A 24,173-nucleotide genomic window follows, 5' to 3' on the forward strand; every position below is an offset into this window, starting at 1 on the left:
TAATTAGCATTAAACAAACCGAAGGTGCACGAGTAAAATATGAAGTATTCGTCTTCTTGGGACCCCAGATGAAGAAAAAATATTATGACAATCCATCAAATAGTTGAAGAATTTTTCCTTTGGGTTACAGAAAGGTGAAGGTCCCAAACTTTAGAATCACTCCATGAAGTAAGCTGATGAAGCCGGAACATTGTGTAACAGGCTGACGGTTCTGTCTGATGTCAAGCTACTCTCCATATAGTTCTTCTGGTATCGTGGCTAAAGATACATAAGAATAAGTATAAGTATAAATATAAGTCTTTTACATGAGACACATACGGAACATACATAATGGATATATCATACTATGTCGATTCCCTCAGATAGAAAGTAGACTTAGGTTTATAACTTCATATAATGTCGTCCGGTTTAATCTTTTAACATTTTCTTTTGTAAACTGAGCACATTGGATGCTCTCTGTACAATAATGCATAGAGATGAAAAATACATTCTTTCCTTCGTAAGCTGGCTGCATATACTGGAGTTTGGCATTGTGATATGAGGCTCAAGTGAATACATTTGTACTGCCTGTAGCAATGTAGTTTAATCAATATCAACAACTGTACTTAATAATAACTGTATTTTTTCTGTAAATGTTCAAATGAAACTGTGCTTGCTGGACATCTAATCAATTTCTGATGCAACAAATTAACAATTTCTTATGGAACGTGTAAAAGGTATGAGCTTTTAAATAACTTTCTTGGTGGATTTTCTTTTTTTTTTTTCTTCGATACGGTTATACTAAAACTTTGAGACCAAAATCCCAGTCGTTCTTTTGGAAGTCACAGAAAATAGAAATGTGTTCATACAGGAAACAGGCGAAAGTAGTGCAGCATGTTTCACCTTCGGTTTCTTGTACTTTCTCCCTCTTCTACCTAGCGTAATGGATTGCATGTGCGGAGTCACAGTATTGAGCTGAATACTAAGAAGACGAAAACAGGCACAGAACAGGAGAAAAGGAGGCGCAAGTAGGAAACTGGGGGTGGTGAAAGAAGAGAAAAGAAGAGAAGAAAAAGAAGGACCAGTGAGCATTGAGAAGAATTATATGATTACAATTCCAGTCACAAACTAGCACAGCAGTTTGTGCGCTGATCCTACATTTCTGGAGCAACCTCACAAAGCTGTTCCCAAGGGGCTCGTGGGAAGGCATAGGTCAACCACCCCTTTCCTGACTCACCACATGTTAAAGGAATTCAGCAGTGCATTGTGGGATATCACACCAGTAAACCCCTCAACTAAGTTTCCAAATTACTAACACATACACTCTCAAACCTGTCTGCCATTTCAGCTTTGGAAAAATGACAAATGTTGATGTAAAATGGGAATGTGTAAAGTCATGCTACTAATACATGTGGATTAAAAACAAATGTGAACAAAAAAAAAAGACAAGTTCCACAAAGATTATCATTTACTAACTGTGTTACATCTCTTTAATTATTCATTTAACGATTAATATATTATTTGTTGATAAAATTTCAGGAGACATAATTCCAGGTGTAAAACATGACATGAACTGTTCTCATAACTGTTCCAGGACTAAAGATAGCCCAAAAACAGATCTCCATAATGGATGAGTTTGGATGACTCCCAAACCCAAGTAGATTATTCAGTATTTAACCGAGCTGTTTATCACAGAGCTCTTATTCTTATCTGTTTACTAAATGGAGACAGTGCGAGCTATTGTTGTAGAAAATCCAGATAAGACAGACAAATAAGATTGTTCCTCACAAGCAAATGTTGGTAATACAGTTCCAATAAGCAGGATTAGTTTCCTTTGTTACATTCCTCCTCTCTTTTCTTTTCTTCCCATACCAAATTACAGGTTATTAGTAATCAAATCTAAAGCTTATGGACTGTAACTATCTGCCACCCAGCTGAAAATTGGGTTATGGAGATAAGGAGAACACAAAGATAAGGAAAGCTCAGTCTTGAATTTTTTCAGATTCAGGGACATAGAATTGCTGTATGTCATTATTAGATTCATTTGTGTAGTTCCTGCCCAGTAGTGTGCTGCTTAAAGCTGCAGTCTGCAACTCTTTTTCAAGCATAATGCCTGGAACTGTCCGGGGATTCTGAAAGTAGTACATTAAATACCCCAATACAAAAAAAAAAGAGTTCTCTAGGTCCCGTATATGTCCCGCTAGGTCCCTCCAAAGCCAGCAGGTTTGTTTACAAAATTGCAGACCGGACCGGTAAAAGGTAACCAATCAGGTTTACGAGCTGGGCTCTGCTGCCTGTCAATCACCGATTGTGCACGCGCGATACAAGGTAGGCTCGTCCCCACGCTTATTTATCTAGACTATTGAACTTCATTACGGGCTAGTCTACTTACTGTGTCTTCCATGATCGCAAATGACAGGTGAGTTGATGAATGAGGAGTCGTGTAGGCGCATCTGACGTGCACGTCTACGTGCACGAGTTCTCATGTGTTTTGAAGGGGCGGGACAGGAAGTTGAATAACTTTTTATTTTTCGGTTAAAAAATAAGCATTTCTTGCATTTTGCGACTACGGAGGTCACCGTTTTCAACTTCAAGCGTTCTGATAGATCATGTAAACTCTTAAAATGCCAAAAAGTAGGACTTTACGTATGACAACAACAAATCTTGCAGACTGCAGCTTTAAAGACCCAGGCATAGTTCAGTGAGTGGAGAGGGATTAGAAGTCAACTGAAACAAACTCGGAAATTAAAAGGTTTTCTGACAGCTGATAGAATGATTATCATTATTCTGATCCTCATAATTATGGTAACACGTGTGGAAAAAAAAGTGGCCTTTTGCACACCGTCAAGATCCCGACAGCCACAATACTGCTTGTTCATTTAAGGGGCCCCCATTTCATAGCTGCTTTTGCCAGTTTCTTCTCTCACCGTGGGGCCTTGAGCTGCGTTGGTGTGGGAGCAAACAGTGGAGCTGATGGACATCTGTCAGCCAGCCTGCTGAACGAGAAACAACCCAGTAAAACTGGCAAAAAGAGAGAGCTGTGAAGACAGAGGAGAGTAAACACTGCTCTGATCACTTACTAAAGAATTCCTTTTGCATTGGAGGACAAATAGGAAATGGTTTATGAGGCAGACATAACAACTCGATCTGTTCAGTCTTAGAGGGTTTTGCCTTTACCCCCAATATCTCTAGCATCCATAGCCTGAGACCCTGTGAGCCCAGAGGGACTATTTGGTGCCACAACAGGCCTAAGGGAAGGCTAAGCCACAGGTGGTATCCAGCAGCTGCTACAGCTCTGTATACAGAAACACACATAGCCAAGACTGATGCACATTCTCTGAACATAGTCTTTCAGGACACATGACATCAAACTGCTGGTATAAATGTGCATGTGGTGCATGCCAACACAATTGTCAAACATGAAGAACAGCATGCAAGTGCAAGACAGCAGCATGCACATATACATACAGGACTTAAATTATATGACAATGAGTCATGCTTGTTCACTATAATACACAGTATATGCGAAAAGAGAATTAAAAAACACACACACACACACACAGTTGCACGCAGAAAGTTTCACACAGATACTCTGTAAACAAAGCCTATTCCTCTGCAGTGCCAAATGATGCATACTGTTCACACGCATACTGACATCAGGCTTTTATTTTAAACCTTCCACTCGCATCTGGTCTGCACACATGCGAGCACAAAGTCTGCCTGTCGCTCAAAAGCCAAGAAAAAAAACACTCATTACACAATGGAATAAACATGCAAACACCAAACACAAGTTGGATCGGCTGTTGGTCTTGCACAACCACACTCACACACGTGGTTGAACATGAAAAAGAAGAGGAATAAAGCACCTCTTTCTTAAAAAAAAACGAAAAAAAAAAAACGTACACTCATGTGCTGCTCATGTGCGGCCACTCTCACACCCACACAGATTCTTGGGAGGAAACTCCAATGCTGCTGTCCATCTTTGAGCTGTAATGGTAGACATACACCCCGAGGAGGGAAAACCCACAACTTTACAGTTTTATTGGCTGGGCCTTACTCCATTTCTGCCATTTGACAGTCTACGGCTCTAACATGTCTTTCCCCCTTGCAAACTCACTTTTGCTTAAAGGTCTCATTGGGCTAGATTTAACTTCTCTTTTTATTAGTAGTATCAAAACAGCGGATCATGTTATATAGAGGCATATTTCCACGAGAGGGTACAAAACATGCAGCGCATAGCAATAGTAGTTATACTGCAAATACTGAGTGATTTGACATTCCCATTTCAGCAAATGTATGCAAATTCCCCTCTGTTTTGTAAGCTGGAACGACAAACTTGCATAAATATGGTAAATGCCTGCTACATTTCCAGGCAAAGACTACCTATTTTGTAAGCAAGATGAACAACGGAGACAATTTCTCCTGGATTCCAGAGCAATGAGGCAACAAATTAAAACAGACATGAGTGGTGAATTTGAGCTCTCATAGGGAGTAACAAGACACATGACTGACAGACTCGTTATGCAAACCCTCCCACAATTGTCCCTTTCATTGGTCCCAGGGCACAGACTTGTTGCCTTCCAAAAATGTGTGACTCAAGGAGAAGGAGCTACAACTAGGTGGGTGGGATTCATAGAAAAAAAAAAAAAGAAGAAATTCACAGACAGCAGACCCGTAACTTCACAACAAAACAGCTAAGAAGTCACAGGTGTCACGTGGCACAGAACAAAAGTCAATGAGAGCTTGCCTCATGCTCATAGTTTCTTTTTGGTCTTCAAATCTTTGTGACCACAACATGCTAAGCAACGAAAAAATAAATGCAGTTGTCTGTCCCATCAGGACATACTTCTCCACCTACATTTGCAGATTGCCCCGCTCACATGCAGCAGCATGCGAGGGCATCTGATGATGTTGAAAGGGGCGAAATAACAGAGCAGGACCCCAGGGGGCTGCCGGCTGCGTTCATGCATTCCTTTTCCACAGGTGAGGGGCGAAATTCATGTTGTTTGTGCAACTTTTGGACACAGAGACAGAGAAAATGAAAGAGGAGCAAGGTTCATCTTTGACGGTCTCCACCGCTCAAACCCAACGCCCACATGCCCCAGTCCCTTGAGATGACACATTTCATGGTCGCCATAAAGACAAGACACTGCCCTCAATTTCCTGTGAGAGAGGTCTTTACAGGGTAGGTAGGAAGACGAAGGGTGGGCAGCCAGAAAAGATGGTCTAAACTGTAAAAGCTTGAAAGTGAATCTGTTGTTTACGGGGTGCCTATAGAAACATTAGCAACCTTTTTTCTGTTTTTCTCTTCTCTGTTTTGGCTATGCACCGAAGGTACAGATTATGGATTTACAGCGTTTAAATCTTGTCAGGGATTTTGACTCTTTAAGCAAAGAGTAAATTAATGGATTCTACTATTTGATGAGTACATTCAGTAATGCTGATGCATGAAAGTTAAGTGGGTGGTTATTTGTCAATACTGCAGGCTGTGTCTTGCCCCTCTGTTCAGACGTTGTACTGTATATCTCTCATCACAACTGCGCTAGAGGCAAAGTGTGCAGCAAGCCTTCGTGGGAGCCTGTCTGAAATGATTGTGGTGCTCCTCTAACGTTTGTATTTGCCTTTCGGGAGACATGAGGAAGAGTGGGGGATGGGTTGGGGGGGCCTGCTCTAAAATCTGACAAATTGCTGAAAATTGCCTTCACACAGTCATTCCTGTTTGGACACACTTGGCACATCTGGTTGTGATCTGGCAACAAAAGTGCAGCGGCGGAGGGCTCAGCTCTCAGAGTGGTGCCACATATTATCCCCACTCTTCTCTGCCCCTTCCTCCTCCTCTCCTCTGGTTTGGCCTGCAAACATACTGATGATCACTACCCCCACCGTTTTCTCTCTGCGGGGCACTAGGAGCTGATGGTGCTGTGTCGTGGTACTTGGCGGTTGTTCCACCAGAGCATTCCTGAGCACCTCTCTGACTTTTTAAGGGTATCAGTGGTTTGTAATTGAGGCGTCTGCCAAGATGAGTGCAGCACTGTGATGCAGCTAGCAGCACTTAATTTCAAAGGAGGAAAGCTGTTCACAATCTGGCAACTTTAAACACAGCCAATTAAAAAAAAAAAAAAGCAGGGATAAGTTATCTTTGTTTGGCACAATGGGGCATGGACTTGTCCACGCACATTATGATTAATAGTTCAAAGGTGGAGCATCACAGCCCGCAGAGAACTTTTACACTGTATAAATACTCACCTCAGTGTTTTACTGTACTGATCTCAGTACTCTGCACAACATCTGCAGGGATGACTGCCTGTTTTCCAGATTTGAACTTCTCCACAGAGAAACACATGATACGGATAAGAAGTAAGGTGCTCCACTGACTCAAAGCACCCTGAAAAGCTATGCCAAGCAAAACTGAAAAACAAGCTTTAGACAATATGTGACACATCGTTGTCTCTGTTTTTTTTCTTTATGCAGGAATACGTAGTATTAGCTGACAACAAATCATTTTCTCTCATTATAAGCTCGACCGTCTTCGGGATTCTTACTCTTTTAACATATGTGTCAAATAAACATGCACTGCATTGAGAAGTAGAGGAGAGGTCATGGGTAAATACTTGCAGCATTGTCAGTCCTGCAGCTGTGTAGCTGGAAGAGGAAAAGTGAGTGCACAGCTGCAGACTGAGGCCTCAGCTTCTCAAATTGCGCCTGCCTCAGTTTCCTGCTTTTTCTTACCGACCAAGCCAAACCAGGGCCCTTATTAGACCTACCCCCACCTTAATAATCAATGATGTCATCTCAGCATCACTTTGTGCTTTTTTTTTTTTTTTTTTTAAATCCCTACTGCTGGTGCCACCCTGGTTGTTGGCTGAATATTAACAGGTGTTGGAGCAGAGGAGGGGGAAGAGAAGTTTAGCTTTTCGGCTGAGTTTCTCCTGTTCCTGCTCCTCTTTCTGTGTGTCTGTCTACCGCTATCACCACATCTGCTTCAGTTTTGACTTCCCCTGGTTTGTTTGTCCATCTGTATTTGTATCCACCCCTCCTCTTCTCTCCTTCAGTGGAGGGAGGTTGAGGAATGATCAGTCAGGCTTTGATGCTGCTGGCCCCTGCCCTGGCTTTCCACAGCACATGAGCCCAGGCAATTACAAAAGCGCTCCTAGCTGCTTGCTATTACTCTGTAATGCCCCCGTCTGCTGCAGGAGGAAGAAGAGGGAGACAAAGGAAAATAGAAATGAGGAGTAGGGGGAGAGGCAAGGGTGAGGAAGAGGAGGGAGAGGAGAAGACGGAGAAAGACAAGGAGGTGCAGTTTATTTTGAAATAGCAACACAAACTATATGATATTTAGTTGCAGACAAAAATCCACTTGACTGGTTTAAATGAACACGAGGGTCCATCCTGGCCTGTAGTGCTGTGACTGACAGCTTTCTCACTCAGCCATTGACAGAAGCCAGCATGAAGTCTACTGTAGAAGTCTGGATGCTGCAGCGCACATGTGGCAAACAGGAAGTACGTGGGGCAAGGGAAGCAGCGGGGGATGGGGCAGGAAAGATGATGGCCTCTTTATTCCCAGCAATCATTAGACAAGACTTGAAAGGAAGTCAGAAATCACTATATCATATGGTCCATGCTTCCCGTCTTCCCAGGGTAAGATTTGTGCTTTTCAAAACTATTCGGCCCACAGCTGGTTAAAGCTTTCCATTCAGTGTACATAATGGTCTGTCTGTCTCTGCACCATCCATTACAAATAAATTATGTGGCTCATCTGTTTGGCAAGGGTCAATTATGCTCTGCACTGACCGAGTGGTGGCATCTGCCAAGAATAATACACAGAGAGACAGCAACAGCAAAGGATAAACAAGCAGGGCTTTGTATCATATCTCTATATAGTGGAAGGTGAAGAGAATACAAGACAGTCATTTTTCTATTTTATTCTTAAAGCGGCCCGGCCACATACGATCTTTTGGGCCACGAGTGCAATCACAGACTCAACTCAACGTTTATAACTCGATTAGACCTCTCAGGTCATTGGATGCAGATCCTCTAGTTGAGCACAGAATTACATCTAAGTATGTTGCTGATGCCTTCAGTTACTGTAGTCATGCTCTCTGCAACAAGCCACTGCAGATTCAAAGTGTGTGCGTGTGCGTGTGTGTGTGAGCGAGGGTTAGGGGTGTGTGTGTGTACCATTGTTGTACATTTTGCTATTTGCGCAGCTCTTTAATTATGTTGATATTTCTGGGTTGTAATTGCTGCATGGTATGTTTGTGGCTTATTTGTATTGTCGGGGAATGGTTGTGTTTTTTTCTTGTAGTTTGTTTTTTGAGTTCTGCATTTTACTTATGCGTCTATTAAGTTTGTTTTATATTTCCTGTCTTCATACCAGTATGTCGATTGACTTTCATTGTAAATCAGACTGAGTTTATGGATAACGAGATGTGCAACATAAACAAAATTTCCACCGCCGGAGATGAAAGGTTCTTAACTGGAAATGTAATTCATTTAGATCCAGAAACGTTCTTTCCCAGCAAAGCTTGGCATGTAATGGAAAGTTAGTGCCGTGTCATAACAAATATCTCCAATTTTTCCATGGATTACTTTTTATTTAGATCCAGATTGAAATCATGACAATGAATTCATTTTTGCTCTTTAATTTTCTGACAAAGCAGCTGCTATTTTGTATATGAGCTTGACATCAAACTCTAGATTTGTGAGCGGGTGTCCTCTCATCACAAAATCCTCTGCCTCTGCTTAACCTACTGCATGTTATGACAGCTTAGAAATGCAAAATCATCACTCTCTTTGATTCTGCGGCTGACCAAAGTCTTTTTCTCAAGCCAAGTTTATACCATGATGGTTTATGGGTAAGAAATAGGCAAGGAGAAGAATTTTTGTGTTCGCAAAATGCCACAAAAGTTTGATTAATCAATAGTGATCTACCACATATGGCAAATCTAATCTGATCATATTCCCTAAATGAATATGTGCTTATGCAGCATTAGAAGCCAAAAGTACACGGCCAAAAGCTTTAATCCATAAAAGTTTTCCAGAGCAATTCCAAAAGAGCACACACGTTTGAAACAATAGAAATGCTGTTCTTAGGACTGCACATTGCCCAGCCTCGCCAAACAGGCCAGCTCTATCCTGCTCCACCTCACACCTGCTGTGTGCTGTGAGAGGAGGGAACAACTGGAGACATGCAAAGCGTGTGTATGTTTGGAGGAGAGAAGCACAACTGGGCATGCAAGCTCTTGTGTGTGTTTGTGTTTGTGTGTGCACGGACCTATAAGAATGCGTCAGTGCTCGTGGCACAAAGCATGGCCTTAGCTCGATTTAACCCTCCGCTGAATGCCACTGTGACGCCAGGCAGACTTTGTGTGGCCACATACCTCCACTGAAGAAGATATGGAAAAAATCTGTGGACCAGTAAGTCTAAGAGATTACATGGCAACTCTTGGCTCAGGCTTCAATAATGCTTCAAATCCAATGTTGCCATTTCGCTGCAATTCTTTTTTTTTTTTTGGGGGGGGGGGGGGGGGTTGTCTTCAGAAAAAAAAAAAAAAAGAGTTAATCAAATATCCACTCCACCTTACAACATTGGTCACTGACATTCTTGCTGTCCATGAGCTTGTGTGTGTGGAAGCCTGAGAAAGAGCTGGCATGAGCGTGCACAGAAAAGAGAGGGAGACATGAGAGAGGGGATTATATGTAGAAATAGCAATGGATCAACTAAAACACAACATTGGCTTGATTTTTTAATTGCTTCTCAGCAACAATGAATGGCCAGTGCAGCTGTCTGCGTTAACAGCTGCTCGCCTAAAAAGATTGGAGCGAACAGGCTCTGGGAGGGAGGAAATAACAGCGCAGAAGGAATCATATGCAGACAATGAGGTATTCTGCAATTTCACAACTTTGAAAAATGCATGCTGGATTAAGAATCTGTTTTATTGGAAATTGACATCTGTTTCCAAGGCGCATTTCCCAGGGAACTCACAAAGATGCATTCTATGTGCTGTCTGGGCAAAGCAGAAACAGCATGGAGCAATATCCCATGAAGTAAACTATAGCAGATAATGTTTTCCTCTTCGTTTAGCTTTGTTAATGTGGAATTTGTGAGTTTACAAGTTAAGATTTACAACTATGGAAGACCTGGGGAGGGGGGGGGTCTGAATGATTTGATGGAGCAGTCGTTATGGATTTCCTGCAGAATATTTGTCAGACTTGAATTAAGTACTGTTGTTTTGCTCGCTCCCTCCGTCTGCCTCAGCCTGAGGCCTTGTGGCTGACTTCTCCACATCTATAAATCACCGGGAACGCATGCTTATATCCCGAAGCAAGCACGCTGAGTCAGTCTGGCAAATCGCATTCACATCTCTCCGGCCTGTTTGCAGCAGCTAACTGATAACCAAGCACACATTGCAGGGCATGATCCCTCTTGTTTGTGAATTCTGCTCATATCATGTTTTAGCGGTGATGCCACATGAAAGAGTTGGATGAAGATTAAGCTGCGGCTCCATTCTGTTTTGGTGATTGTTACCAAGCATAAACTGCAGTATCTCAGGTGTTTGAACAACAAAAATAAAGCCAAAGCACATAAAGAATTTGTATAAAAAGAGAGTATGGGTTGTACGGAGGGAGCTGGGGTTGTGAGGGATGATAATCAAGCATAGTCTTGCTGCACACATGCTCAGCTTACAGTGGGGCCAGTGTTTGGCTGCACTCATATCCTTCAGTTTGTGTGTTTGATGGACTTTGAAGAATATGGGAAGCTCTCCAAGTCTGAAACATGGTTTTAAGCCTATGCCTATCTCTAAAAATGACTAGTCTAACTGTTAAATCAATATGGGTGTGTTTGCAAGTACGTGTTTGCAAGCATGCGATTGTGCTTCAGTCTTTTTTCCATTCAGTGCTTTCACTTTTTTTTCTCCTCCTCTCAGAAGTGCCCTACCCAGATATGTAGGAATTAGGCCGCATCACTCACTACCATCCTGCTCTAATCAAAGTGCCGAATCGTGAAACAGACAGCTGTTGTCATGTGCCTTGATTCCAATGGCTATCTGTCCCTGGAGCCGCCTGGGTTCTTAGTTGGCCAGCTGAAGTTGTAGGGGGAGCGAGGGTTAACGCTGTCAGCCATTTCAAACTGCTGTCAGAGAAACACTCCAATTCCCATTACAGATTTTACCACAAGCATACTCATCCAAGGTAAGTTTCTTTTCTCTCTGTTCTCCACTCTGGAATGACTCAATAACATCCTCAGATCCCTCCACACCTGAGACTACTAATCAAGATCTCAAGATGAATTTGTTCATTTGTTTGAAATGTCTGTCTCGATTCTTGTTTAATACAGAATCCAATGTAGTAAGCAAGACTAATATCTTTTGTAGCCTGACAGAGTGTTGATGGGACCTTTACTAACATAAGAGGTGATTTTGGTTTATGTCTTCGATATGACTGATCCCATATAACCGTATAAGGAGTGGCGTCTACTGTGAATGTGGGAAACATCTGCTGAAACGCAAAGGGGAGGAAAACAGTCATATCGATTTCCAGCACTTCACACAAACTGTTCCACACCTTACAGAGCTGCTCTCAGTAGGTCTATATGCAACAATGTGAGCCAATCGACCCTGTTCACCCGCGACGATTTCCCCCACCTTTCAATGCTTTGAATCGGTTCAAGAAGAGTGGAAAAAAGTACGCCTTGAGTACAAATTTAAAAAGAGATAAAAATGGTTTGATTTGCACTTGCGTCAGTTATTGTCTTTCTATCTATTCCTGGTTCAGCACAGTTGTCTTGGGGGGCAGGGCAGAAACAATAGGCTACCAACTGTTGCGGGTTAAGTGAGGGCTTTGACACAAATGCGGGATAAGCTTCACAAGAATACCCCCACATCACGAAAAAGATCCGACACGGAATTTAACCCTTATATGAAGAGCGCCGAGCATCCAAATATCTTTTTCTGCTTCACCATAAACTTAACTGCTGTCAAAGATGATTCGTGAAATCTAACATTCAGCATCTTGGACCGGGCCGATCCGTCTTTGTAAATGGAGAAGATCTGAAATACCAAACAAAATTTTCAAGGTGTGCGTGTTTTCTCTGCCTTACATTGACATTCTCGCACACCTAGGTTCAGTATGAAAGTTGGAATATAGGTGCTGAGCTGATGTGTGTGGAGGCATGCAAGCATTTTGGCTTCTGAGAGTGAACAGAGCCCGACGAGAGCGTGTTTAAACAAAGTCGCGCTTTGGAATAAGCCTCATGGCTGATCACTGAAGTCACCTTGAAGTCTTTTTTTATGAAAACTGAAACCTTTGAACGGGGAAAAAGAACCAGAAATATATTGACGAGTTTGTGCATTGGGAGAGGTTCAACCCTTAAAACACAACGGACACAAACATACAGGCAGTGCGCGGGTCAGAGGTCAAATGGCCCTGAACTCTCTCCCTTTAGGCTGAGGACATCAGAAGTCCCTCTGTGTGGTGCTCTCCATTTATTTTGCTCATCATCCCTCATCAGGCTGGGATGACCCCTTGACCCCAGAGCTAGGGTTACCTGTCAGTGGACTGTCTATTCATGAGCATAGGGCTTGATGCTGTGTCAACATTTGTTCTTGGAGGAAAAAGGCCGGAAGGAGGAGGGGGGGGGGGGATTTGGTTTTGTGTCGTGAAGTTGTGTTAAAGTTACGCTGACACAATCGCAGAAAATCTCAAATGAGTAAATATAAAAAAAACCTCGCCCCTCTGCTGCTTTCGCATGAATACTATGAGCAGTACAGGTACCTGATTAGCAAACTTTCTATACAGGTGACATGCATGTGTGATAATTCCTGTTTACTCGGGGACAATAGATTCAAAGAAACACAGTAAACAGATGCCTGCATGGATACCTACTGAGGGGTACCTAGAAAAACACTCCAAAAGCCCCACCTGTGTATGCTGTCAGCTATCAATCAGAGAGCCGTAAGTGGGATCCTTGAGTGGAGATGCTATCAGCTCTGCCTCATATACACTCACACCACAGTTTCCCTTATCTCTGCAGAGATAACAGATCCCCCTCTAACGGCAAGCGGCCTGTACCAAGCAGACTCGCTTTCTACATCTCCTTCTCATTCTCTGTCTCAGCTGTGCTGTAAGCCACCTCATTTCAGAGCGGGGCCATCAAAAAAAAACAAAAAAAAAAACAACCAAACAAAAAAACCAAACATAAATAAACAATCTATTTACTCTGGTTCCTGTGTTAAATTCAATAAGCGTGGCTCTTATATTGCAGCCGCGTGGTGATTGCAGAGGCTACAGAGGGCGCGTGCTACCTCTGATTCCAATCTCTGATGTTATCAGCCGCTAGAAGAAACATGATACATGTCTCAGTTGACAAATCTGGATGGGCATGAAATTAAACAAAAATCAGAGGCATGAAACTTTATCAATTTCCTGCCCCTGTACTTTTTTATTATTTTGTAAACAATCAATTTCCGGAAAAGCGAAATTGTTCAAGGTTTACTGTGTCTGCTAATAACTAAAGCCAACAGATGGTTCAGGGTTGTGCAATTAAGTGGCTTTAGAGGTCAAAAATGTGACTATTATGTGCATGCGTATTAGGTTCGATGTGAAGTTTTTCGGTTCCATGTAATGCGCAGTGTTTTCGGGATGTTCGGCTGCAGATATGTGATATCCGTACAGTCGTTTTTAATTGGTTTGAGGACAGCGAGCCGTGGAGATAGTCCTGAGCTGGCCGTGTTTTTGAGCTTCCACTAGACCACAGCAAGTTGGGCCTAATAACAAAAACAAGCATCCTGGTGTGGAGCTGGTCCCACAGTGTGAGGACCTTAATGAGGAACATGTGGAGCTGCCCAGACACACTGTCAGAGGAAACCCAATCCCTCACTCCCTCCTTCTCTCCCCCTTCCTCCTCCCTTCCCCCTATTCCCCCATTCTTTCTTCCTCACTCTCTTGCTTCACTCTGCATTCCCTGTCCTGTGTTTCAGCCATGGATCATTCATTTTAGCTCTTTTCGACTTCAAGCATTTTTAATGTTTTCTGAAGACTTGAAGGTTTATCCTCTCTTTTTTTTTCTTTTTGAAGGAGCTGCCCCTTTAGGCTAAACATTTAAGAAAAAATAAATAAAAATAAATGTTGTATTGTACTAGAACAAGTGCGCCACTGTGAGACGGTCACTTGTTCTTGTTTTTCAGCCGACGTGCGCCCTCGTCGTCCGCCCGCTCCTCCACTCTCTCCAACATGTTTTAGACAAAACAGCGCATACATATGTGCTGGGGCATGCAATGCAAAATACTCATACGGACAAAAAAAAAGAAGAAAGAGCTCTTTCTCCACCCATCAAGCCTGACAGGCGGTCTCTGAATTTCTTTCATGTGCTGAATTCATCCTTACCATCCACCTGGATCAATTAACTGTTTGCTTCAGTGGTCATCAGCACCACAGTGTGGAACCTCAGATCACTTGCTAGACAATAGCTTATTGAGTGAAACTAGGGCTTTGATTTCGCTTCCTTTTATTTCTGTTTTTGCATAGGACACATTCGGCACACAGATTATTAGCTTCGTCACTCTGACGAAAAACAAAGGAAGTGTTCCATCCTAATCTGTCATTAAATGAGGCAAAAATGTTGTGCTTTCTTTCCCAGGAAATGCCACATCTTTCATTGGAAGACACGCATAACAGGTGAGGAAAAAGAGAAAAAAAATCTGAAATTCATTTTTCTTATGCTTCAAAATACGCAAATTAGCCAACAGGTTTCTCTGCCATCCTGTGTTACTGCTCTGCACTCAAACGGTTATTGTGAATTCGATGTTCAACCTGTTGCGGGGGGTGGGGGGTTAAAGTATGACCATAAAGCACAGCTATAGAGCAAATCACCTAAGCAGGGCTCCAAAATTAGCTGAACAAACAGAGCAAGGTAGATCCCTCCGGGGGCATAAACTTGGCACAGTGGATCCAGTGTGACAGAGGCCCTTCTGGCAGCTCAGAACAATCCAGACGTTCCATTTGGGCTGAGCTGTCTTCATCCCCCACCCTCACTATACATATACACATACATATATATATATATATATATATATATGGTATATATTTGGGAAGGTGTGTCCAAAAACTTTTGATTGGTATTGTGTATACATATCAGCCCCACACCAACAAGGTCCTGTGAAGACCTTTCACAAGACTGACAGGCCCCTTGAATCACACAATTGTACTGCTGGAAGAGCCTGCATGTGTACAGAAAAACCAGTGATCCAATAACTGTCTGGGTTCACTTCTCTCTCATAAAATCAGGAGGGAGGTGCAGAGGGAGACCCACAGCTACAACCCCAATGTTCCAGCTGCACCAAAACAACGCTTTTAACTTTTCATTCCATTATAGAAATTGCACACAGTTTGATTGCTGACCTACTTAATGCCGGTAATTTATTCATTAGTCGGTTGGCGCGCTGACATTCTTCACCTGCGTGGTACGAAAACCACAGAGTGTGTCTCAGACAGAGGGGCTGAAATCTGGTGAGTCTGTGCTGCTCGCAGATGGTCCGGGCTCACAGCAGCTGTGCAAATGAAAGACAGAGTGTCGTAGAAGGAGTGAGAGAGATGGAAAGTTGGCCACAAAGGGAAAAGAGTAACATACAAGTTGCTAACTGAAAATGTAATGGAAAATTTAATAGCACGCTGAGATTTGCCCAGAGAAAAATAATTGGGGCGAGAGTTTTCTCTGAATTTTGCAGGGGACAAAAGCAAACAATAACCTTGTTATTGTCAGGGGAAACGTAGCTTTAACTAGGGAAACTTGCAACGATAACATGTTCGATGGAGATAAAAAAAAAACTCCGACTTAAGCACCAGCCTCACGCCACCGATGACTTCTCATTCTTTGGTGTGAGGATAATGCAAGATCTAACCTCAAAATAAGGGCCTTGTTCACCATTTTTAATGACTCACTACATAAGCTAAGAGAGCTATGTCTGCTACTTTGAACTCACAATCCTCAATCAAACCCCATAGTTTAAGCACTAAAACTGGGGTGAGAAAACAACAGGTGACAAAATCCTGCTTGATGCTGAAAACACACAAACATTTGTTCTTTTAAGGGGGGGGGGGCTCAGGTCAAACGGGATATTTGAGCCTGCTACATAAAGTTTTCATTTTGCATGTGAAGAAGTTTCACTTCTGAATTAAAAACTTTTTTTTTAAGTTCCAGATTCTGACATTGGCATAGATGTATGGTGTTTGTACGGATAATAAGCAGTTGCATAACTATTCTAACCACAACACTCTGTGATTATACGGTAATATTCAGAGCAATTATAAGTCCACACCACCCTCACTGTTGTTCAAACCACTTTTCCACTGTCCTCTTCCACAGTAATTGCCACTACACGTAAATATCAAGTGTTTAGCGAATAATTAGTCTTTCATTGGCCAGCAATCACCTCTGGGCCCCGTCTACACTTTAGACCCCTCCCTCGTAGAGCCGCCCTGAAGACAGGGCCCCTTTTGAATGACAGCGCTTGGGAAGGAAGACGAATTTTTGTCTGATTTCCCGCAGCCGCAGCGTCAATGAGAAGCAGTCGAGGAACTCCATTCTAACTGAATGGATTGGTATGGGGAGAAGCGGACCTCAAATCACGGCTAAGCGGCAGCTTTTGGACTGTGTAACGTTGACGATGGTTTTACTTTCCCTGCTGTTTCGACCAGGTAAGTGGTGCTTTCTTTTTTTCCCCAATCCGTGCTCCCCCACTCCTGTCCTGCATGCGATGCAAAGCCGTGTCCCGCACTCACCGGGAATGAAGGTGGAGAAAGAAAAGTTAACTTTTCCCCGGCGTTGTGTGCTTGAAGTTTGACTTTTGTCGATATTTTCTTTCAGCACGTCTTTGCACATGTTTCCCCCCAAGTTTTGCACGTTTTTCGGCGTTACCTGATAGGGGGGTGGGTGGGGGGGAGTCGCTGTTGTTCCAAAGTTTCTCGCCCGCTCCGGGGACAAAGTAACTAATGTCCTGTATGTAGCTGCAGAATCCCAGCCTCCAGCCCTGCACTGCAACACTTGTATCGCTGCTAGCCGAGCAGCACGAGTTGACGCACTTTGTGGACTTCTCTTTGGTTGCACTTATCACTTTTCTCACACCACACAACCACACTAAACGGTGTGCTACTAACCGCTTAACGGCTATCATATTTTGACCACATACGCGCATGGGTGCGGTTGATTATTTACCAAGTTTTGTTAATTTACGGGTTAGCTCACTGAGTTAGCATAGCTCACTAGCCACTCGCGTTCAGCACTCGCAGTCAAACCAAAGGGGAAACCACGGAGCTTTGTGTTTTCTTTTAAACCCCCCCCCCCCAAAAAAAACACCGCCAACCAGTTGTTTCTATTGCATTAAACGTAGCTGTGACTTTCCCAACCGGTTGCTGCTCTGTTAGTTGCTGCAAAGCTAAAGAGGAGCACGGCATTTAATCTATTCATGCTTCAGTTATTAACTTTGTTAGCCACCATGCATGGGGGTCCAACTTTTTCTGGCCTCTGAACGTGTTGATCGCTCCTCTATCTCAGCCCGAGGTCGGGAATCTTTGTGCCAAACTCAAAAACATGGGTTTTGATTAGTTGAGAGCTTATTTTTTTTATTTTTTCCCCACCACACTTAGAGGTTTTGGCCAAGTTGTCAATTTTGTGTTGATCAAGATAAAGATTTATAGATATTTTTTTTTTCAGTTGTTAACCATGTAATGTTTGCCATCTCTGAGGACAGTTTCAAAACCGTACAATTTTTTATTTTGACTGTCTTCCCGCCATTGGTACAGAGGAATATCCCAGTAATTTTTTTTTTTTTTTATTGTTGATTAAGTTCAGTTTAGGCACGTTTATTAAACTCTCAGCCTATCAAAGTTGGGTAAGATGTTGAAATTCCCCAGCCACCACTAAAATAATTGTTTATACAACATTATTATTACTATTGTTATTATTATTATTATTATTATTGCATTTATTGACCTGAAATCCCATCAACTTTTATAGTTTTTTTTTTTTTTTTTTTCAAAAGTAGCTGGTCGCTGCTTAGATTATAATTAATTATTATTATCTAAACAAGGAGATCATTGCAGAATGATTCAAACAGGGCTGTTACCTGTCCAGCATCACTTTGCACAAGATTTGCAGAAACCTCATGTTTCCTCCTTATTTTTGGGGGGCTTTTGTAAAGGCTTGTTTAAAGCTTGGCTTAAAAGCTGATTCTGTGGTTCAAATGCGCAAAAGTAGTATCTGAAATCACTTGAAAATAGGCACTGACTTGTATTGAATACTCATCTGTGTTTTTCTTCTATTCAAATCGTTAGACCTGTAGCATCACTGCTAGTATTAAAAAGCCAATAACCACTGCTTTTGTTGTAACCCTGAGGTGGCTTTGGATCCAAAAAGGTATTCGTGGTACCTCTGCTGGAGAAACTGAGTATTGATAGACTTATTAATAAGGCCATTAGTAGAGGATAGGCATTAATCGACTACTTTACGGTCTTGGCAGGCTTTTTATTTTATTTTTTTTTTTACCCTGAAAAAGGTCAGTAAACAAAAAGGAAATTAAGGTGGACACATCAGCCGTGGAAGCAACCGAGTCGGGGGGGGGGGGGCTGGGCTGCTGAAGACCGTTTCCGTTTATTTAGCAGATGCATTAAAGAAAAAAAACACCTAAATGCACTGCTGACAGAGCAGATTAAATGACCTGAGCGAAAAGAGACAAAAGACCATGTAGCGTTGAATAGATGCTGGGGTTCAGCAGTTTTGTATCTCTCTTTGCCCTGTTCAAGCTTATTTATGTTATTAGATTTAAAGGAAAAAAGTTATTGACATTGCGTGTCAGCCATCAGTCTCCACGGTCTCTAAATTATCAACCGATAAAACTGAGCGTTTAACCCTTTTTTTTTTTTTTTTTTTTTTTCATGTCGCACCATGTTGACAAGACTTTCTCTTTTTATCTGTATCTAACTTGCATGTAGTAATCTATGAAATGCCCATACAGGTGCCATTTGTGTGGCTTTTCCCTGTTCTGTTCTCATGTTTCCCTCTCCGGCCTTCACAATTGTTGGTAGCTCTTTAAGACCTAGAGCGTAAAGACCCTTTGGGGAGATTCGTGGTGGTTGATTGCTGCTCGGGCAAAGATAGTCAGAAAGTGTCAATCAGGGCAGACTCGGGTGACCTCGCAGCGAGGCTGGGATTCGGAAGAGGGATGCGTCTAACCTGACCTCTGACACTCCATCACAGATTTATCTGAGCTCGTGTTTACTTGTACAGTCACTGAGAGATTTTAGTCATCTCTGCCGCTCCCTCGTTTCACGAGACTCATCTGAGATCTGTTTTTCTTGTCGTCCTCGTCCAAGTTGTTGGGTGATAAAGTGGAGTAAATGGAAGAGTATTCTGCATAATTTGGAGAGCACTGTGTTGCAGATGATCCCAATTTTTAAAAATTATTATTATTATTTTTTTTTTTTTCAGTAAAAGTGATGTATATGTTTGAGATTCTGTCTCATTCTGTTCTGAGATGGACACATTTCTACCTTGCAGCAGGAGTTCATATCCCAGTCAGCACAGACTTCACATCCAAAAGTAGCCATAAAACTCAAATGAATTTGATGAATATCCGCACTTTTTTCTTATTTCTCACAGTTGTAGCTGTATTTCTTTGTGTTCCTTGGTAATAAATAACCCACGTGTGAGTCATTACTTAACCTGAGGCTCAGAATTTAAACCGACCACCTAAATATCGCATGCTGTGCTACTTTGCCCCGCTGCCTCCCAGCTTCCAGTTGGGATCCTGAGTTGCTGAGCAACTGGGACTCTGATATTATTCTTGTGATCCTCTTTGAGTTCGTAACCCCAACACGTTGAGCCTTACAGTGCTGTGTACTGTAGCTTAATGGATTTCAATTACCTCACCGACAGCCAAACCACATTCAACACCCTCAGGCAAACGAACATTAGTTGGTTCCCTTCTACAATGAAGCTGTTTCTGTGAGGGCGAGTTGAGGGAAATAAGTTTAGACTGATTCTGGAACGCCATCTGGGATCAGGGTCTCGTGAGCTCACGCATATGGAGTTTAATGTTCTCCTGATTGAGCTAAATGGGATATTGGAAACATTCTGACATAAATGTGTCATATGAATATTACTGTTAAAGTTGTTTGATATCTATTATTTTTGGATAGGTGGGGTTGCCCTTGGAAAAATTGCAGAGAAATTCCCCTTCTGGAAAACCTTTTCAAACTAATTGTAACATTATCTTGCAGTTTCAGTTTTAATGATCATCATTTTTGCTTTTTCAGCTCATTGCCAGCAGTGTCGAATCCAGCGCTGTAATGCGGAGTACGTGGCTTCTACCTCACCCACTATTGGTCTTCAGGAGGACGTGTCTCTAGATGTGGACTACTGCATTGCCCTACGGGCCTACGCCCTGTGCACCCGGCGGCAGGCACGCAGCTGTAGGGGTGACCTGGTCTACCACTCGGCCGTCTTTCGCATTAAGGAGTTATTCTCGCAGCACAACTGCTCCAGTGATGGGCCCACCTCTTCCGCCAAGGTCCCCAGCACGTCTCGACCAGCGGTGTCGGAGCTCTGCGACTACGAGAATCGGGTCCTCCTGTCGGGCTCGGCCAGTCAGCAGAAGAAGTACGCCCATTGTGGATTATTCGGAGACCCGCACCTGCGGACTTTCCGAGATGAGTTTCAGACCTGCAAAGTAGAAGGGGCGTGGCCTCTGATAGATAACCGCTTCCTGTCGGTGCAGGTGACCAATGTGCCCGTTGTTCTAGGCTCCAGCGCAACGGCAACCAGCAAGGTAAGCGTGCGTGTTGAGCAGCAAAAGCAGCTTTTTAGCCTTGATCATCTCCTCTCTGAGTTGTTTGTAAAGCTACTTTATTTTCCTTTATTGTTTTCTCTTGACACATTAGTGGCTATCTGCAAATCTGTGATCATGTCCAGATCAAAAATGCCCATTCGCATTGGCACTGAATTTGTAACTGAAGGCCTACACAAGTAGCCTGCTTCCTAAGTGCTAGCGTGCTAGCTCCAGCGCTGCCGAAAAGTATCAAACATGTGAAGTTAATCGTCATTCCACGGTGCCTCTCTAGTCTCCAGCATTCCTCGTGTCTTGGAGCTCCTTCAGATCTGTAAGGGGAAAAGAAAAGAGGAGGGGAGTCCTTCAGTGGTGTTGAATCGCAGACATGCTTGAGTGCTCTACCTTTAACACATGGGTGGTCATATGGTAGTGATTAACGCTCACTCAAACATTTTCCTCCACCGCCACGATCTGGAATGTTTTTTCACCCCTCTGGTCAAATAATTAACTCGGTGCTTTTTGTGTAAATATGGAATAATTTGGAAAAATAAAGGAATAATTGGCCCAGCAGCTGAGGAGTTTTTTTTTTTTTTTTTTTTTTTTAAATTCTGTTAATTAAAGTGGCTGGTCTTTTCCCTGCAGTTTTTGCAGTTGTTGAAACCTTTCATTATATATTCTGCCTGTGGCTACTTTTGTCCATTTTCCTTTGCTCTGATAGTAAACAAATGCTTTTCCTTGACACTGATTGTCACTGATTGCCCTAAACCCACCTGTTTTATTTCTTTTGATTCAAAGCAAATTACGTGTGAAACAACAAAACGTGTCTCATTGCGTGAGAGGTTTCAGAATTGGCTCTGGCAATGTGTCCTGGCTGTGCAGCCCACTGAAACCGTGTGCTGTTGCTGTATCTCTGCTCACACCCCCATGCCCCCATCCTACTTTGAGTCTTTTTCTTTTTCTTTCTTTTTTTCCCACTGCCAGACTTAAGACAGGAAATCAAGCATCAAATACAGTATTCCCCTCAAGTGTAAACGGTACCACAGGCAGTGCTTTGTGAAGAAACACGGTAGAAATGTGGAGTTAAAAATGTTCAGAGCTTGGCTAAAGTACAAATCGACGAAACCCAAATGGTGTAAGCAGAGTAGAAATGAAGATTAAATGCTTTTACACATCATGTTTTATGTTTAGAAACATTTATTTTTTTATTTTTTCACAATTATAAATATAAGATAAATGTGAATATCAGACCCCTCCCCATTGGTCAATAAAACTAATTCAGTTTTGAATGATTTTATTCAAGATGATATCAAAGAAAACAGCTGCCACTTTTTACAATCAGGCCTGTGTGATGAATCAACACAGCTGACCCAACCTGTAAACATTTGTTTCCTGCTGCCACCTAGTGGCTGTAATATGTACTACTCAGGAAATGCTTCAGCATTTTATTTCTATTATGAATTCCTGTCAAAATGTTTGTTGTGAACGAAAACGTATTGTTATTTTAAACTAGTTTTGCTTTCCCTCCATTTTAGATCACGGTGATCTTCAAATCCTACCACGGTTGTACAGATCAGAAGGTGTACCAGGCAACCACTGAGGATCTGCCCCTGGCCTTTCAAGATGGGACTCGGAGTGGCGGGGAAAGTGGCAGCCTGACCATCGCAGAGCGAGGCGGCTCTGGAGTGGGGCGGCAGGTGAAAATACAGGCCCGGTACATCGGCACCTCCATCATCATCCGGCGCGTGGGCAGCTACCTGACCTTCGCCATTCGCATGCCAGAAGACACGCTGGACTTTTCCGAGGACAGTGGCGGTCTGCAGCTGTGCTTGCACGGCTGCCCGCGCAACGAGCTCATCAAGGAGCACACGCTGAGCCGTCAGGGCCAGCAGCCCCGCCTGCAAGGCACCAACACAGAGCTGGGTCCTCTGCGGCCTCCCCACCAGACCTACACGGTGGAGAGAGCCACAGCAAAATGTAGAGAGACCCTGCAGGTGGAAGATGTGTACTTTCAGTCCTGTGTGTTTGACTTGCTGACCACAGGAGACCCCGAGTTCTCTATGGCTGCCTATGGCGCTTTGGAGGATTTAAAGGCGCTGCCACCAAGTAAACTGAAGCAGAATTTTCCAAGGACTCCTCATGTTTACAACCAAGGAGCGTCACAGACGCTGGCTGCAGCACAAGGCTCCCTGCTCTCAGTCCTGCTCCTCATTCTGCTGCTGTTGTGAAAAATAAATCAATTTAAATCACTTGTGGGAGGAAAAAAAAAGTGGAGCATGGACACAAACAGGACATGGAAGCATTACCAGCTTGAGGAAAGAGTGACTTGAGCACAGACATTTTTATAATTGTATTTTTTTTTTGGAGGGGGGGGGGGGGGCATGAATCTTATAATCTTTACTGTTTTTGTCATTTGAAGGATTTCACTTTGAAAAGATGACAGTGTCCCACTTTGCATCTACTTTGGATTCATACACGCATCGCAGTGAAACAGAAATGTATAAAGCAAACCGTCATGTGATTGGAGTTTGAAAGCGTGTGCGTCACACATGCGCTCACAGTTAAGCAAAGACACTCGCACGCCTTTTTGAATCATTTTTGTAAATATTTCATTTTACTGAAAATGTGCACAACCTCTAAACACTCCACCATGTATGAAGTTGAGTATGACTCCGTACAGTATGTATGCATTTTTTTTCCTACTCTATTCAGAACAATGTGGCTTCTAGATCCTGTATAATCCAGTAATATCAATAGCACTTAATGGTTTTTAGCAGCAAGTGTTGTGTATTTAAATATGATCTTGTATTTCTTCCATCTGTTGTTCCAGAAATTGGCAAACTAAAGAAACAGGATCCAACAACTGTGTAAAAACTACCTATCCTTAAAGAATGATGTGTCAGTGCCGTTTTCATTTCCTGTGAAACACTCCCTCTTCAAGCTGTTTGGCTTCCAGTTTTAAAGGTTAAAAACACAAATCTTTATATAATAATATATTAAAAGAGTGTGTATATATGTGTTCTATATTGTGTACATTTGCCTGTGTATAGATGTTTTAACTGTAATATGTTTTCCATTTGTTGTGTTCGGTAGGTTATTTTGAGTCATTGTAAGAAAAGTAAACTAATATGTGTTGTGCTGTATCTTTAATTTTCTGTATTAAAATGGTGGACACTCCAGACTAGAATCTTTTCTCTTTGTCGCTCCTATCATTCCTCGTCTTAAATTGACAAGTTAAATATTGTGTACAACCTTCCAGCAGAAATGATGAATAGAAACCTCTGGCGTTACTGGGTCGAAATAGTTCATAAGATGAGATCCAAAGGAGAATTTTTTAAAAAAAAATTTTTTTTCCCAAAACTACGCTGTGTTTTA

At 42.6% G+C, this 24,173-nt stretch overlaps 1 protein-coding gene across 1 annotated transcript; it reads left to right on the plus strand.

The window, feature by feature from the left end:
• Positions 1–11,132: 11,132 nt before the first annotated feature.
• On the plus strand, positions 11,133–23,972 carry rgmd (RGM domain family, member D). The gene is made up of 5 exons (XM_075484319.1): positions 11,133–11,172; positions 14,618–14,655; positions 16,526–16,674; positions 20,290–20,801; positions 22,334–23,972. Exons 2-5 carry the CDS (start codon positions 14,621–14,623, stop codon positions 23,024–23,026), a joined length of 1,389 nt encoding a protein of 462 aa, XP_075340434.1. The 5' UTR covers positions 11,133–11,172; positions 14,618–14,620; the 3' UTR covers positions 23,027–23,972.
• The last annotated feature ends 201 nt before the right edge of the window (positions 23,973–24,173 follow it).

The sequence above is a fragment of the Odontesthes bonariensis genome, chromosome 15, assembly GCF_027942865.1.
Source record: "Odontesthes bonariensis isolate fOdoBon6 chromosome 15, fOdoBon6.hap1, whole genome shotgun sequence".
Classification (NCBI taxonomy): Eukaryota; Metazoa; Chordata; class Actinopteri; order Atheriniformes; family Atherinopsidae; genus Odontesthes; species Odontesthes bonariensis.

Bases quoted from the DNA above. Each gene is read 5' to 3' on its own strand.
- rgmd (XM_075484319.1), top strand. From the start codon at position 14,621: ATGCCACATCTTTCATTGGAAGACACGCATAACAG. The intron at 14,656-16,525 runs GTGAGGAAAAAG...GATTTCCCGCAG, and splicing joins TTGGAAGACACGCATAACAG to CCGCAGCGTCAATGAGAAGC. The intron at 16,675-20,289 runs GTAAGTGGTGCT...TTGCTTTTTCAG, and splicing joins TTCCCTGCTGTTTCGACCAG to CTCATTGCCAGCAGTGTCGA.